Source organism: Taeniopygia guttata, chromosome 7 (genome assembly GCF_048771995.1).
Source record: "Taeniopygia guttata chromosome 7, bTaeGut7.mat, whole genome shotgun sequence".
Taxonomy (NCBI): Eukaryota; Metazoa; Chordata; class Aves; order Passeriformes; family Estrildidae; genus Taeniopygia; species Taeniopygia guttata.
In genome coordinates this window covers 31,520,041-31,537,864 of record NC_133032.1, presented here as the reverse complement: position 1 = coordinate 31,537,864, position 17,824 = coordinate 31,520,041, and the positions used below count along the sequence as shown (strand labels likewise).

Below are 17,824 nucleotides of genomic sequence, written 5' to 3'. Positions count from 1 at the left end.
CTTCAAGCCTACCTGGGATGCCAATTCAGGGCATCACTCCTGTCTCCACCCAAACTCAGCATGGGTGGAGAGAGTTTTACTACACCTACAGAGCTTCTTCCAGTCCCAGCTGGAAAGAATTGATGTGAATTTCAGTAACAGACATGTAGGAGTGTGCTGCTAAATTGATGAAAATGCCACATTACTGAGCTGTGTCACCTGGAGCAGATCTGCCCTCAGTGACAGCAGATCCTCATTGTTGGATGTGAGGTGTTCACAGACCTGAGCTGCTGAATGATCCCCGATTCCTCTGCTCAGATCAGATAATAGGACAGAAAGGCACAAAACTGCTTATTTCTAAGGCCAGTTTGTGTTTTAAAACTCAGACTATTCAGTTGTAATTATCTGTAGTTGTGGATGCTCTCTGCTTTAATTGGCTCACAAACATATTTTTCTTCTCTTGTGGAGAAACAAGACACATGGATTTTATTTCATCTTTGCAGCATTTCCTGGCATGATCATGGAGGCATGATTATATTTTAAGCAGCTCTTATATGACTGCCAAAGGCAAACTGACCCTGTGAGTTGACCCCAGCAAGCACTGCAGGGATTGCAAACTTGTGCTTATTCCTGCTTCTGAGAGCAGGGAAACACGAAGGTGTCAGCAGTGCAACGCTTCCCTTTTCAAGTATCCTAGTAAATGCATAATCTGTCATATACAGCTGTGGGAAAATATGGAGTTATGAACTCATGTAGAACCTAGAGAAGACAGAAGGGAAAGATCAGAAGCCTGAGAAGTCCAAGGCCAGAAATCACAGGAAAAGAAAAGAAAAAATAAAGCTAAAGAAAATATTGTTTTGAATTGTTTTTCGATATCAGGAGTTGAAAGACGTGAGAACAGTATTGAGTCAGGTTCTGAATTTAAACTTACCAAAGCTGTTGGTACCCAGTGAGCAAATAATGTGGCCAAGTCATGATGTATGGTTATGTTTTATAATTGTTTTGGGATTTTTTATGATAGGCATGTGGGATAAAAAGCAAAGTCATAAACTTATTGTTGTAAGTCATCAACAAATTGTTGTATCTACATTTATAGTATGGAGACTTTGGTTCTTTTAGGTCAGGTTCTTTGCAAGACTGAATTCTCAATGTTAGCTTTAGCAGGGGTTATTTTTTAGAAAACCCTATACACTAGTGAAAGTATGAAACTGAAAATTTTAAATCTGTCCTGGCTCATGTACTGTAGCATGTCCTCCTTTTCCCTAGAAGAAAAATAAGTTACATTAAGCTGTATTTCTTCAGCAGCTTTTTACAGACTTAAAGCTAAGGTTGCCAGCGATCCTTTTTTCTATTAAAGAGGTCCCCAAATGAAATATAAAACTGCAAACTGTCACTGAAGTTATGGGAGGTTCCCTTGTGGGATGATTATTTGAGCCTAATAAATTCTGCCTAGCTCTTGAGAAAGAACTGTTGCATATCTGTGGGTGTATAGGGGGTAATTTTTTGACCCACAGAGCTCCAAATTGACATCCTAAGGTTTATTTCATGATCAGAAGTACTACTTTCAAAAAGAAAGAGAAAAGTATTCAGGTTCAAGGAGAACATGTAGCTTTTATAGGGAACGTTGATTAGTTGTGTAGATGATATCATTTCCCAGATATTTGACTTTACTGAGTCCCAGAGTGGTACTGTTGGGACTGATGGAGAAACATCCTGTTCCTACTGCCAGCAGTGTTAGATGAGAACTGGGGCTGATAACAAGTGCTGTCTTTTGCACTGTTCAGCTACCCCTGCTTTCTTTCTTCCATTCCCAGCCATGATATGATTGCCATTGTATCCCAGCTATTGAGAGGAAAAACCTTTCAAAATGAGTGCTTATCAATGTCCTTGGTAAGAAGATTGGTTTAATTATATGTCCATTCTTTTGGAAAGGAGATTCTATAAAACATCTTGATCCAGGAAACATGCACTTAGAAATATAAATCCAGAAGATACAAGAACAAAAAACTGTAGTATTAGCAGAGAAGTGGGGTTTGCTTTCCCATCACAGTAGCACTGCACTTTCAAGAGGGAAAAGAGAAAAGAGGAGGCAGGAAGGAAGGCAGGTGATGAGTGATTTTATTATAGAGGTGATGTTTGGTGTTATTTGGGTTTTTTTCACATCACTGAAAGCTAGTAGCCATTTCAAAGGTGCATGACTATGAAAAGGCTTCTGTATTCACGCAGGGATGTCTGCAGGGACATTTGAAATTCCAGCACATGGCCCCCAGATGCCCAAGTGTTAAGGCTGAATCTTGGAAGGAAGCTTGTACCAGAGGAATCTGGTCCTGGTGTGAAACCTGGGTATGAACTGAGTACAGTTCCATGTAGACATCCTTAAGCTCAGCTTAAGGACCAGGACCTGATTATGCTGTAACAGCATAAAGATTGCATGAACATCCATCCATTAGCAGCTGCAAAGCAAGCTGCAATCCTCAAATAGAAGGTCATTGTATTGCTGTGTTAAAATTTATCTCCCATCTGGATGGCTGGGCTGTCTAACAGATCTCATGTGGAAACCAGCTATGTTGGCTGGCACTCTTTTTCTTTCCAGAATTGTGATGAGTAGCCCATAAAATGTTAAATAGATTAAAACACTTTCCTTTCTTCCATTTGTTCTCCTAAACCACTGATAACGTTTCACACTCAGTTTCCTTCTGATGTGATGCACACAGTGTGGCTGTACATTAGAGAGCTGCACGGTAATTGCCTGAAAAAGTGATTACCATCTCTTTTCTATATAATTAAGATCAAAGTTTAAATTTCAAGTCCTTGATTTCCTCATTATGGTTCACCTTACTCATTAAAAAAGTTGGAAGATACTCTTCTTGGTAACACACAGGAAATGATTAAGTAAAGAGTCTGGGATTTAATCTGGGTAATAAAATCAGAGCTGATAATCATTCTTTATTTTGCTTTGATCATAATTAACCTCACTCCTTCCAATGTGTAGATAATGTATCTTAAATATCAGTATCTATTATTTAATGCCATTTAAAGTTGTCCAATATATAAGTTGATATTGTAAAACTGAATCTGTGGAAAGATTGTGTTGGTATTTGAGGAGGAAAAAAGCCCAACTAGTCTTCAAAGTAGCCATGAATTGTCTCAGATAGGTTTCTCTTTGTTTATTTGTTTACTTGTTTTCTTATATTTTTGTCATAATCAGGGGTTGGTTTACCTGGTTTTGAACTGATGAACGTTTTAGGCCTTGCACAAACAGTCAAACCAGTTTATGTCCCCAGGGAATGCACTCTCAGCACTGATAGCAAGATGAGGCAGTAGGGTTGGAAAGTGAATCTCTTGTGCAACTTTGAGAACAAGCCATTAAAATACTATAAGAAATATAGACATGCATAATGCAAATATTGGGAAATACATGTCTGCTGTCTCTCTGTGGAGGACAGAAGCACACCTCAGATACTCAATATCATTTTATAGTGGCAACTGAAGAGTAAAGAGACCCTTTTGGTGCTAATAGGAGTTCTGAAATGCACCTCAATGGAAATAATTTTAAATGCTTATCCCAGACTATTTATATGGACATTCCTAAAATAAACTAGCCACTGGAAAATTGCTTCCCAAAGCAATACATCAAACAACCCATCATGCAGGGCTGGACCATGTGTAGTGTTTAAGCTCTGAGCCCAAAAGTAGCCCAGCTATGACCTCCAAAAGGAGCTTGAGAAACCAACACTGTCAGTTCTCACCCACTGAGAAACTTGCTGAGGTTCTGTTTGTTGTTCCTTTTTTATGGGAAGAATTCACTTAGGGTATCACCTTTGATTTAAAACACTTTTTGGTTTTAAACACTTCCTGGCTTAGAGAAGTGTTTATAACTGTAATGGTTCTTCTCCTGTTCCTAAGTGTCTAGAAATATATCTATATCCACCAGATGTATGTATAACCTAGATGTAGAACACATATAAATCAATGTGATCACTGTGTTAGTTTTGTTCTCATATTTTCAGGGAGGAAAGCAGGCGGACTCACGATAGTTTCACTTGTGTGGAATGTGTTAATCTCTTGGAAAGTTACCGAGTCAAACATGGATATTTCTGATGTATTATTGTGGAAAGTTGGAAGAACTTACCAATAATTGTAACTGGTCTGAGGCCTCTATTGGAAGTAATGATAAATACTTTGTGAAAACAGCTGTGTCAATGTGTAGTGCTTCTGAAAACCTTGCTCTGTGCAATGAGCAGAAATGGGAAGTATTGTTCTGCTCCTTATTGCAAATAATAATGATTATGTACTTCCTGAATTGTGTGTTTTCTGCAGAGCTCACTTGACAATATTTCCAGACTCATTGCCTCACAATGTTAGTAATTAGTGTAATCACAAGTGAATTGGTTAAGCACACCAAAAAAATGCCCTTCTTTTTTTTTTTATAAAGCCAAGTATAAACCTGATGTGCAAGATAATGGTAAATCAAGCATAGCATGTTGTGGCTGAGTCTTTAACCAAGTAATCCTGATTTCAGTACTTGATATAGCAACTGAATAAATAGGTCTGACTGAATTTGAGAACACACACGTTCATCATATGCTTGCTAATTAACTGAGTGATTACCTTGAAGATGGTCTGTGTTGTCCACAGCCAAAGCCAGATACTGAATCAGCACGTTATTGTATGTGTGAGACAGTACTTACTGGAGGATATTTTATCTCCCTTTCCTCCCCAGGGTTTACATAAGTCTATTTGGCAAAATAATAATTTCTGTCTTCATCTTTCTTTCACCTTAGACAGCATATTCCCACAGACCATCCAATTTAATTTCCATACAGCCAGCATAGACAGTTTTACATTTTAATTTGCATTCCATTGGCAGATGCAGCTTGCATAGAACTATTTTGCATTTTGTACAACTTCATGATAGCCTGTTCTTTTATTCTGTGTTTATCTTAGGGGAAAATAATTACAAACTTCCCTTTTAAAACTGACATTTTATTTTCTTTGTAAGGAAAATAGTGTATTTGGCTTCAATGGAAAATCTTATTGTTCATCTAGAAACTGCATTCGCCCATTCTATTTCACCTTTTGTGCTGCAAACCACCTTCTTTCTTTTTTGGTCATAAAATAGACTTATCACTCCTGCCCGTATCCATTTCTTCCTATGAATTTTGATGGAGAAAATAGAATTTTCTCCAGCGTATGCTTTAGACTTCTTTGCACTCTATTTCAAAAAATCTATTCAAGGATACAATAATGCAATTATTTTTGTTTTCTCAGATTACATCCTTCTCAATAGTATTATATATCCTACAAAATTATAATCAGGGTGCTGGATGGATTTACCCTATTGTGTGTTCAGTGAGACTTTACAAATTCTGCATGAGCCTTCCCAGAGCTGAGCTAGCCATTAGTGATTACGATTGGGGCTTTTTCCTTCACTTTATTCTAAGCAGCACAACCTGCTTTAATTTTCTGTGTCCTTCAGCAAAGTGTATTCGGGTATTGGCAGCACCGCAGCACAATGGTTATAAAGTTAAAAATATTCTTTTGCTGCAGGGCTTGCAGCCCTAATGGGATGGTATTGATGGAAGTGACAGTAGCTCAGCAGGGTTGCATAACCAACTGAACTCTGCCACGCAGGTTAAATAAAATATCAGAGCTCGGCACAGTGCATCACATTGTCAATAGCCTTCGTTTGTGTCTGGTGTGTTGGTATTTGCAGTGATGAAGCTCCAGGCAGCCAGTTGGTTACAGATAAGTTTCACATTGACTGGGACTCAGTGCTTGTCAACTCTGATAATGTCATCGTAGCTCGATTTGATGGCAGAGGGAGTGGATTTCAAGGCCTCAAGATCCTACAGGAGGTGCATCGGTGCTTAGGATCAGTGGAAGTGAAGGACCAAATAGCAGCTGTAGAGTACGTATGTGCAAACTCTTCTTGTCTTTCACCCTGCCCACCTGGATGAATGAGCATTTGGACTAAAACTGCCCAGAGTGTTTTCTCTGCATTGTCAATGTTTGGTTTTTAATGCAGTTGCAAATTTTGAAACTGTAATCTTTCCATTACAAACAGCAAGTTAGAAATCAAAGAGGTGTTTTTGGGGTTTTCTTTGAGTTGGTTCTCTTTGATAAAGCTGTCCTGCTCTGTGCAATCCAAATATGCCACCTGAGCTAATTCATATTTGTCTATATTCTGTAGGTAAATTTCTTGCTGTCCACATTAGCATATAAAGCATTTGTATTACAATATATTACAATATTTTCAGTTTATACCATAGGATACTGCTCTCATTTACACTACTAGAATTTCATTTGCTTTGTGGAATTTCTCCAGAGCTCTCTGGAAATGAGAGCATTTTGGCAAATGCCTGATATTTCTCATTTGCATTATCATTCTTAGACTGATATGGTTCTACCAGCTGCAGAAAAGAGTAAGTTCTGTCTGTGGAGTAGTCATGTATAGCTTTGGCAGCACTCCTTACTAGGGGTGCATGTGTAAAAATGGCTTATACCAAAATCTGGATGGACTTTTTCTGGGGTTTCCCAGGGAAAGACAAATTTTAAGCCAGATATTTTTTCTTCTTTTGAATAGGGTCGATGCTTGAACCACTCCATGAATAAGCAGTTGTGTCTGATATTTCCCGTCAGGTTATTCTGTCTTTTCTGTGTAAAATTCACCATAGATGATTAGTGGCCTTGATGAGAAATTAATTATTTGTATAATTATCTAGATTCGAGAAGTTCCATTCATTTTACCTTCCTTTAGCTGGTGCTAGGCACCTGTCACACCAGTCATGTAAGCTCTAGTCAGTGGAAAATCCTGACATTTCTGAGGGATGACCCTCCCCAGACTGAGAAAAGTTTCCAACGTGTAGGAATGCTAAATATCTCTTCTCTCCATTAACTGAAAAGCAGATGTAAATGGATAATTTAGACAAGATGCTTAAATTCAGATATTTAAATTAGGTGAGATGGGCCAAACAATGTTTGCCTTATGAAAAAGGAATTAGGAAACAAATCACATTTCCCAGTGCAGTACTGCTTGTATAGATGTAATATCTTCTACCTGATCTCCATGTAATTCCATGGAAATTATAGATGTAATATCTTCTACCTGATCTCCATGTAATTAATGCACAAATAATGTTCTTTACATGCTATATTCAAAAAGTATAATCCACCATTTTACTTTGACAAAATTAAAAAAGAAACTTTTTCTTTTCCTTTCAGATCACTTCTGAAACAGCCCTACATTGATCCTAAGAGACTGGGTATATTTGGAAAGGTAATGTGCAAAAATAGCAGGCTGTATCATCATGATTCTCTAAGAAATTGCTGTCAGTTCATAAAAAAATACATTTATATATTTTCCTAAGATAATTTCAGTTATTAAAACAGAGGAGAAAAGCCATCCATAGTTTACTGTCTGTTCTGTACAGTATTTTTTCTCAGAACAGATATTTAAGTCAATAAAATCAGTTTTATGATACACCACTATTTGCATTTCAGAGTCTGAAGGAGAAAATATTTGTAAAAAATTCTGCTTTCTGCTTTCTTTAGAAATTTTTAATAGGGACTTGGGTTTTGTGAAAGCTTGTTTGCTACAGTTTTATATTTGAGCTGCAGTTAAATTGACAATGTTGTCCTATAAAATAGAGGTTTTATATCTGAATGTTTTACTGACCCTTGAGCTTAGCTGAGCACCTACCCTGTGGTACTGTCAGCAAGTTCCTTGTTGCACCAGTGAGAAATCTTGCTTTTGCTGTTTCATCAGCTGCATGTCATTGCCCCTAGCATGAGATACAACGAACCAAAGCTCAACTTTTAGTAGCAAATTAAACAGCGTTTTGCTGATGTCTATTAAAAAGGAGCAATTAGAAACATCACACAACTGCTGCTTCATCTCTGAACCGGCATGTGCAACCTTTTTAATTTGTTAAATTGTTTTTTTGGGGTTTTTTTTAAATTATTATTAAAAATGAAGCTGTTTTCTGCCTTTGAGCTCAAAGCAGTGACAAACCCTGATCAAGTACTCCCCAGTCATCACTTTTAAGAGCAGCATGTGCTTCTCCATGAAGTGCCTTGGTTCTTACTCTGCTGCTCAGTTGCTGCACAGCCTCAGGCAAGTCATTTAACCTGCCTGTGTCAGCCTGTCTGGATGCAGGATGAGGAGATTGACATTTACCTCCTGCATGGTAGCATTTTGAGGACTGGCTGATGTTTGTGACTTATTAACATTTCACATGAACATGACCTTCCTCAAAGATCTGAGCTCCTGCTGCACTCCTTGAGCTAAGAAAGAAACTGCAAGAATTTCACTGGGGTCAAAACCAGAATTTGGGTTGTAAGGGAGCAGCCAGAGATTTTACAGCTGAGGGTGTACAAGCAGGGCCAATTTCATTCACCAGATGATCGTGGCACACACTTCTATTCAGGTTTCAATGCTTGTTAAAAATATATATGAAAATACACAGGCATAGAAACATCAACGTTTCTCCATATCCTCTTCCTCTTTCAATCATTTGATTGAAAATACTCTTTCTGGAATGAAATCCCTGAACATCCAGAATTGCTTGGTTTTGCCTGCAGAAATTCTTTTCATTGCTACTTGAAAATTCCCACTTGTTTTCTGCCAGAGATTCATCAGTATCTTTTTTCCTAAGAGTGATGTGATGAAACAGTTACTGAATAGCATGCCTGTAACCATGGCTTTACATACCTGCCAAGACCTACCCCCAGTTTTCTTTTCTTTCACAAAATGTTATTGATTGCCATGTTCCTGCATTTATTTTCTGAAAGCAGTGTTGAGGAATGAAGAGTGGGAAATTCTATACGCTTTCAACACTGCTTTGAATTCAGGGAAATTTCCACTTTCCAAGTTAACCTTTTAGAGTTGTTTTTTTACTATCAAAAGAAAAAAAAACCATAAAATTTAAAAGTCAGTTTTATAATTAACAATAAAAAAATATATTTAACAGCTTCTTAGGGTTAATTGTATTTTTCCTCTTCTCTGCTTGTTTTAGAGTCGATAAACATTTTCTTTAAAACTCATTTATTTTATATTGCATACGAGAATGTGACCGGGAAAGAAGGATTTTTTTTCTTTCTATGTGTTAAATTTGCTGTACTGATGGAAACAGAATATGCACTTTGCTTGAAAATAAGTTGACTTTGGAACAGCTTAGTTCTGATCTCTTAAAACTGGACATGTACACTTTCAGGCAGCTCTCTAAGAGGTTTCAGAGCTACACAGAAGTAAAATTCTTGTCACAATTGATGATGTCAATGAGGCACAAGAGTAACAAGACTGTCCAGAAGGGCACAGTGGGGAAAATTGCCAGGCAATCTGCCAATGCCCCCTTGCTTATCTCGGTGAGGGATGAAACCTAAGTGATGCCTGATCCAAGGGATTTCTGAGCTGTTAGACAGCCAAGTATGGTTCCACAGAATTTATGGTTTTACTTATGGAAGTAAAAAGAGTCTTTAAAAATGAGTTGCAATTCTACAGCCAGTGTCTTTCCAGAAAATGTGACAATTAGGCTGCAACCCCAGAAACCCAGCAGAGGAATGAGGCAGCACATGTTCTTGCATCAGGGCATATGGAATAGCAATGTCACTGTGAAATGCTTCTAAGAATTTATAAATAACTCACTCTGTAATGTTTTTGTCCTGGAAAGCCTGGCTGGAAGGAAGGACACAGGTACAAAGGGAAGAAACTCTCAGGAGAATTAAACAAGCTCTTAATGAAAACATGGAATAAATAATAAATAACCTGGCAATACCAATTCTTGGATCCTTAAAATTGTGCTGTGGAGCTACTGGGCAAGACACAAAGAGAATATTAAACAAAAGTAAAAGCAGAGAAAACCCAGAGGCAGAGGAAAGTTGCTATTCTCTTAAGCTCTTTGAGTTATACAAATTACAGATGCCCACTCAGGAATTCTGTCTTAGGTGAAATCTACTCCTGCTCATGGACAAATCTGGATGGCTCTTAGCCTCCTGGGCTGAAATTTGTATGGGAAAGGAATAGCTCAGTTCCCCACACATTTCTATTGAAAATCCAGCTCCTATATTGTATTTTCTTCAGTATGTCCATCCCTTAATATAGATTGATTGCAAAGAACAAGAAACCTCTTTGCCTATATTTCTTAAATAAGGTTAGAGGGTTTTCAAATATTACCATTCTTCCACAGTAATCATCTTTTCAATAAATATTTAGACATGAAGAACAGGAGCAGGCAGCATTTGTAGAAGTCCATGAGAAAACTGTAAGCACTTGGTGCATAATCTTTTTTTGGATCGTCTGGTGTTTTGCATTATATTTTCCATGTCATGGGGTAATTTCATCTTACTGAAGTGTGTTGTGCCAAACACAAAAGAACAACAATAGACAGCTGAAGAAATACCAATTTTTCAGTACCAATGAAGAGAAAACAGATGGCAAGTAGAAAAATTTGAGGAGCCTATAATATACAAGTAAATCATTGATTCCAGGTGCCACATTCAGAATTTCATTTTCTGTGAGTCTAGAATGATTACAGGTGTACAGAAATGGATTGCCAGTGTCATTTCAAGGAAGTCTGTGGTTTCAAGTTAAAGCTTTCACAAAGGTTTCATGATCCTCTGGTATCAGCTCTTCCAGGGAGATGGGTTAGACTTCAGAGATGGTGAAGAAATGTTCAATACTCATTAACTGCATAGATTAAAAGTCATGACCAGGTCAATGAGATCTTTATGCACCCTTAAACTATAAAAATGATACCACTGAATTAGCACAGTGGCCTTTAGCTTTATTCTTGGTAGAATGAAATAAATCAACCAAAATTTCACTCTTAGGGATACGGTGGCTACATAACATCGATGATCCTGAAATCCAGCGAGCGGCTCTTCAAGTGTGGAGCTGTGGTGGCACCAATCACAGATATGAAGTTATATGGTGAGTATTCCCTGCCCTAAACCTGTGTAATAGTTTATTCAAAACAACTTTTATTCATGGAGATGCTATTTATTTTAACTAAGTTTTATTTTAACTATTTATTTTAACTAAGTTTTATTTAAGGTAATTATTTTAACATAACAATGCTAATGAGATTTCAACTCACTGTCTTGGTCTTTTCTTTATTCTTTAAGTGTAAGTAAAGCTGACACTGAGACAGTCCACCAAAACTCACAGCAGACATGGTATTATTGACAGCACTGATTTGGCTGTTACCTCATTTCTTAAGAATCCTTTATGTATATCAGCATGAATCAAATCTTTTATTAGGAATGAATCCTTCAAACAAGACCAGATTACTTTAATGGCCTGTTAGACTTTCTTTGTGTTTTAACTTATGTCTTCTTTTGGGTTTGGGTTTTTTATTGTTGGTTAGGGTTGGGTGTTTTTTTCTTGTTGTTTTTTGTTGTTGGTTTTTTTTTTTGTGAGGGGAGTTGGCTGATTTTTGGATGGTTTCTTTTTTTAACTATTTAAAAGTGGATTTAAGTGGTGCATCAAAATGGTACATTCTGTGTCTATGAAGGAACTTCTTGACTTCATAGCTGCTTAAGTAGCTTCTGACTCGAGGTCAGAAATAATGAGTTTTAAGATAGAAATAACTAGGAATTCACAGGGTTTGTTGTTTTGAGTTTGGTTTCTTTTTATTATTTTTACAGCATCAGCTTTTTCAGAAAGATACCTTGGGATTCCATCAAAAGATGAAATTACCTATCAGGTAAGTTGGCATAAACAAGTAACTTAAAATGACGATTTTACTCTTAAAATACAATTAAATTACAGTTTTGTGTGTTTGTTCACTAGGCATCCAGTGTATTACACAATCTTCATGGTTTAAAAGAAGTTGATTTGCTAATAGTTCATGGGACAGCTGATGGTAAGTATTTACAGACACAGCTAATTTGGAATCAGAGCTTCTAACAGGGAGCTGTTCAAGGGCTGATCAGGCACACACCTAGCAAGTGCATTTGCAGTTTCTTTTTCCCTCTGATAGGATTTTTTTTCTTCTGTTTCAACTGTCAATTCTAACTCTGAACTGGTGATGCTTTTCTTTGCTGAGGATTTGCACCTTTTAGCTGCTGTATGTTTTAATTTGTTTAAATCTTGTGGACCACTGTGTTGCTAGTGAAAGGTATTACATGAATTATTAATAGAACAACATACATTTTTAATGTTGTCTTAAATTCATACAAATTCTGCAGAAATATCAGTACAGCTGGTGAAGTACATGACCAAATGGGAAGTTAATCTTTTCATCTAATTAATTACAAGGTACTTGCAAACCTTCTGAAGCTGAAGCTACACAGAACCTTTTAATAGCACCAATACTTTTAGCAGTAGATAAGACAGAGAATAAGTAACACAGGGTAAGTTCTAGCACTTGAGATGGAATCATAAGATGTATGAATTGAGATAATTTGTAATTGCAGATTTCACTGCAGTGTATTCTTCTGAACTTCCTTAACTGATGTCTAAATAATGAGCTTTGATGCAGGCACAAATTACAGTGATGCAAACAGCTGCTCTGTACAGACTGACATGCCTGATTCTTTCCCAGCATTTTCTGGTGGATGTGGGATAATACAAGGTTTCTTACTTTCTTACACTGAAGGGATCAGTGTCTCTCAGTGGTGAGGGCTGAGGTGACAGTGCCCATGCACAGCTGCCACGGTGCCAGCCTGTCACCCCTGACTTGCCAAACCTGTGTTATGGATCCAAACTGCAACCTGAGGGGTGCAAACCCTGCCCAGTGCTTTTCCCAGAGCACAGTAGGGAGGGTTGAAAATAAACTGGGTGACTGAGCAGGCATGAGGGGCTCAGGCTTTACTGATTGCAACAGGCAGCAGCAATTTCTGCCCCTCTGAAGTGAGCTGGAGGGAATTGGGGCTTTGATAGACGTCTGAGCAATGCAGGGTGCTCTGGCCTGGCAGTCTGATTGCCTGCAGCCCCTGCTCAAAATCACATCCAGTGGCACTGCCCAGACCACTTGCAACCTAAAGTCTGCTAGTCTAGGACATGGTAATCGTGGCTTTGCCACCAAAGATCAGGTTATTGATAGGTTCTAGGAAGTCCATTAACTACAGAAGAGTGGGGTGTAATGAACCCGTGCAAGCCATAGAAAATGCAGTGTGCTTCCTTCCAAGCAAATTAGAAGATGCTGTGATGTTCAAACAGAATGGTTTTATACACCCCTGAGCTATCACAGTGTGTGAAAATCAAGGGTAAACAGAGGAGTCCTCTCTAAATGTCTGAAAAGTGTGGATTCCCCTGGGGCTTCCAGCTCCTTCTCCAAAACCTCTGCTGTAACACCCTGTTCCTGGTGGGGCTGGCCTTAGAAATTGTTACCTTCAGATCCAGTAATTACAGAGCCTGGAAATGTTTTCAGCCAAAGCTGTGAAACAGAGAAGTATTTCATATTACTATAGCTGTTTCTAATAATATCAAATGTTTTCTTGCAGCTAAAGTTCACTTCCAGCATTCAGCAGAGCTAATTAAGCGACTAATAAAAGCTGGGGCTAATTACACTATGCAGGTATGTGCACCTGTGACTTTTCCTATAAACATAGTTGAACATTTAACCTCTTGTTGCTATTTCTTTGCTGCAAAGGACCCTCTCTACATCAACACAGTGGTATTACCTCAATTTGCAGTTGGAGCTCTGTTTAATCCCATTTTTGTCACTGTTTTTATGGATATCAGGAGCTGTGGCATCTTGTTGTTCTCCTGGGCTCTTTCTCCTCTCTCTCATCTTTCTTTTTTCCCCCTGTTTATCCTAAAATGCTATACAAAGTGCTCTGGAATCCATGGGCACTCTTTGTAACATGGAGATGTCACTAATTTGGGTTCCTTTTTACCTGAAAAGGTATTGGGTCACATGAGAGTAATTTCCCCTTATTTTCAACATTTACACTTATTGGAAGAGCATGACAGAGCCTCTGTCAAGACTTGGGCGTGCATGGGAGCACATAGATGCTGCTGGCAGAGGGTTTTGATTGAATCAGTCTCTCCAAATACTCCTGACGCTTGTTGGCCATTGCAAACCTCGACCTTGCTGAGTTTAGGGTGATCCTGCACTGGAGTGTGAGCTCGTGTCAGGGAGGAGGTGGCAAGAAGGGGATTGGTGCCATTGGGAAAGAAAAAAGGACTTTAATTATAGAGTCTGTTCCTGCTGCCCATGTGGTTTCAGCTGAGGTGATGTGAAGGCCTGTGGAGAGAGGAAGAAGCAGGAATGACAGAGTTCTCCCAGAAGAGCCTGTTGAGCTGTTCTCATGTAACCTTGTGATAACCTGAGGAGGCAGGTGAAGCTTTTTCCTCAGACCTCCTCAGGTCTTTTGTCTTGTGGTCTGGATTTCTTCATTTAGCCTGCAAATCTTTGCTTAGCCTCACTTAGGAGAAATTCCTAGTGGTATTTGTTTTAAGAGATAAAATTGCCCACATCCACCCTAGGAGAGAGAGAAGATGGGCTTTGGACCAGATAGGAAGATAGCTAAGATATGAATAAAAAGGGGTTTTGCCAAACACTTAGAAGTTGAAATATTGAGAGGTCCTTAAAAGCAGGAGGTAATTAGTCTTCATGGATGTTAATGGGATTTGGATGCCTAAGCACTATTGGAAATGCCAGCTAAAGTAACCTGTTGTAAGCACAATGGCTGAGAATATAAATTTTTTCAATTCTGCAGATCCCACTGCAGTGGTTGTTTTATGTAAGTTCAAATTCCAAGAGAATGAGTCTTTGGGTTTTATTAGCTTTCCTTGATGCCATAAAACTAATGCTATCATCCTGTTGTCATCTAAAACACGTTGAAGATCAGAGAAAGAAAATTAGAGCCCTAAATATTTGAAAAGCCTCTAAAAACTATTTACTTTTTTTCCTTTCTCCTCTGCCAGATCTATCCGGATGAAGGTCATAACATTGCTTCCGAGAAAAGCAAATATCACCTTTACAGCACAATCCTTGGGTTCTTTAGTGCTTGTTTAAAGGAGGAGACACCAATTTTACCACAGGAACCTGAAGAGGATGAATAAGGAAGCCTATTTGTGTAGTACTGAAGGGGACTTACTCTGCAGCTCAATAAAACCTTAAATAAAAGTGACTGTAAGATTGCAGATTCTGCAGAAGCTCAAGGGCAGCTAAAGGATACCACAGTGGAACAGCACATTTACAGACAATGAGCTAATAAACTGGAATTCAACTACAAAGTCCAAACATATTACCAAGGGACAAAACCTTTACCTTTGTAGAAGGTCAACTGTTGGTTACAGTTTCCTGGAAGAACTTAGTTTTGCATAAGTGTAGGGTTAGTGCATGTTTGTTATGTTAAGCCTCACTGTTGGTTCTGTACGTGGTTGCTTGTTTTTTTTGTTTTTGTTTTTTAATTTAAATGCACATCTTTATTCATCTTTGCATAAGGCACAACCTATCATAAGTATTATGGCCACTAATATTCTAAAAGGTGAACTGCAATCTAACACTGTATTGTTACAATAAGTGCAATTCTTCTGCTGTCTATTACACGTAAGAGACCACAGAGATAATAAAGGGCACGGTATTTTCTCTAGTTTCTGCTCAAAGGGGATATTGTCTAGTGCATCATATAACATGGGTATTGAAAATTATTTCCCCCACACAATTTCAGCATTTACAATTATTACTGTATCTACTAGTAACCAATAGGGGTCTTTTTGGTGGTGTGCTCTTGGTCTTTATGTATATACCCAGGAATCCCTAAGCAGAAAATCTTTCTGAGCTTGAAGTAATTTTTTCAAGATGTAATTGACAGCTGTATTTAAAAAAATATCTGCAACTTTAATCATTCCCCAGTCCAAAATGTATCTCTTGTTTCCTTAAAATACGTTTGAGTTGTGTTTTGGTATTGTTTATAGTAGTTAATAGTTTGCTGGTTACACTCTAATTTTAGAATATGCTACTTTGTCACATGTAAATTAGATACATAAATATTAAATTATAGTTTCAGATAAAGAAAGTTTATTAACAATGTATAATGCCATTGAGTAATACTTTACTCCTCAAATGAAGACATATTTTGTATAGTGCATCTTCCTTTCCTCCCGTCTGCTCTCAGATGGAATTCTGATGTTCATCAAGGTGGTGACGTAGCTCGAACACACCTTTAGTTCTTACTCCAAGGCTGCTCATTCAGTCTCTGGCAACAAGATTTAGCTTCCACAGCATCACAGAGGAATGAAATGTTTTTCATTCAAGGCAAAGGAAGATCTGACAGATTAGATTTTATTATTTATTCAGAGGGCGAGCCCCTCGTGCATCCATTTATTTGCCAGGGTGAAGTACAGCAATAGAAATTGAAACTATGAAATGAACAAGGCAGCCAGTTTGGGTCTGCAGAATATTGACTCTGATCATGGAAAGCAAGTACAGTGTTGGTTTAATTTAAGATATCTTCCTGAAGGTATGTGAAAACTCCTGACAGATGCTGTGCCACTTATAGGGGAATAGCTGTAGTTTTCTTATTTCTGGATATATTCCAAATACTTTCCTATCTAATTAAGGTTTAATTTCTTGCAAGACTTAAAAGAAAGTAATTTTTGAAGGTAAATATGCTATTTAAGATGTAAAGTTCTGCATATTTTATGAGAATGGGAATTGTTTTTAATGTAGTGAAAAATCACCTGAAGCTTTTTTACTCATCACTTCCTTCTGGAGTACTTTCTTTCACTGTTAGGACTTTTTTTTATGATGCAAATAATTAATTTGTCTGAAAGGCGTGGTTTTATGGAACACTGAAAAGTCTCTTGTCTTTTAATGTTTAGTAAGTCTCTCATTTTGTTAGCAATGTTCAACTATTTTTCAATTAGTTTAATACAATTTTAATGTGCAATGATATCTTGTTTGGGTCCCAGTGTCACCACAAAGTATGGCTTTGCCTTGTGGTATTTATAGGACATATGGAGTACATATGTATAGTTTAAGTAGGGTATAAATTATGGGGGCTACCATGTGCACTACAGTAATATCACACAAAACAACAACAAAAAAGAGCAGAATTCAAAGAAGGTTTTGCAAATCCTGTTTTCTATGGAGGAGCGTCGTTTTCACGTCTTCTGTTGGCTGGGACTGCTGCTTTGTGATTTTATAAACGACACCCATCACTTAATAAACGCTCACCTGACAACACTGCTGCTTCTCCTGGCCAGACATGCTCAGTGAGCTCCTCATTCATGAGTCCACCGAGGTTTTTCCCAATTTGAGCCAAATGCACATGAAAGAAACAGAGGCTGTGGGTGTGTGCTGAGCATGGACTCAGCGTGCGGAGGATTTGGGAAAAGGCCAATTCCCCCAAATGTGCTGATGCTCCTCTGCAAAGCAGCCCCTCCATGCTCATGTTTGCTGTGTGTGACACGTAGTTGTTTTAGCTACCTGCAAAAGGAAGCAAACAAGCCTTGTCTCTCAGCAGTGCTCAGGAAATGTTATCTCAGATCTTTGTATCCCGTTTCCTCCTTTCCCTATAGTTCTGTTTCAGCCCCCCATTCCCTACTCATTCTGCCCCAACATCCCACCTCCAGTTTTCCAGCCTTTGAATGTGTCACAGGACATGGCCTTCTGTAGGAATGCCTTTGGCAAGACTTTGGTACATTTAAAAAACATGTTGTTTGAAGTCCGGGTGGAAATGTTGTACACTTTTAATGTTTTCATGATTTCTCACACTGTCCTACAAATACAGGTATTCTTATGTAACTCTGTACACAAGGGTGAGCATCAGACACAAATTAATTGCTTTTACTGATATTTTTATGCATGAATTGAATCCAGATATTGCAAAAGTGCCAGGTGCAGGCTCTGCTAGTTAGACTGAAGAATTTAATATAGGATGTCCCTTT

At 38.1% G+C, this 17,824-nt stretch overlaps 1 protein-coding gene across 3 annotated transcripts in view; it reads left to right on the top strand.

Moving 5' to 3' along the window:
• The window catches only part of DPP10 (dipeptidyl peptidase like 10), a 434,900-nt gene extending 418,073 nt beyond the window's left edge, over nt 1–16,827 (top strand). For 2 of the 3 annotated variants that reach the window (XM_030278048.4, XM_072931689.1), the window contains 7 exons: nt 5,696–5,890; nt 7,204–7,258; nt 10,810–10,909; nt 11,626–11,684; nt 11,771–11,843; nt 13,426–13,499; nt 14,855–15,525. In XM_030278048.4, the coding sequence (XP_030133908.4) occupies nt 5,696–5,890; nt 7,204–7,258; nt 10,810–10,909; nt 11,626–11,684; nt 11,771–11,843; nt 13,426–13,499; nt 14,855–14,992 (694 nt within the window). In that variant the 3' untranslated portion in view covers nt 14,993–15,525. Of the gene's footprint in view, nt 1–5,695; nt 5,891–7,203; nt 7,259–10,809; nt 10,910–11,625; nt 11,685–11,770; nt 11,844–13,425; nt 13,500–14,854 lie in introns of all 3 variants that reach the window. The other variant, XM_030278047.4, reaches the window with a different exon arrangement.
• The last annotated feature ends 997 nt before the right edge of the window (nt 16,828–17,824 follow it).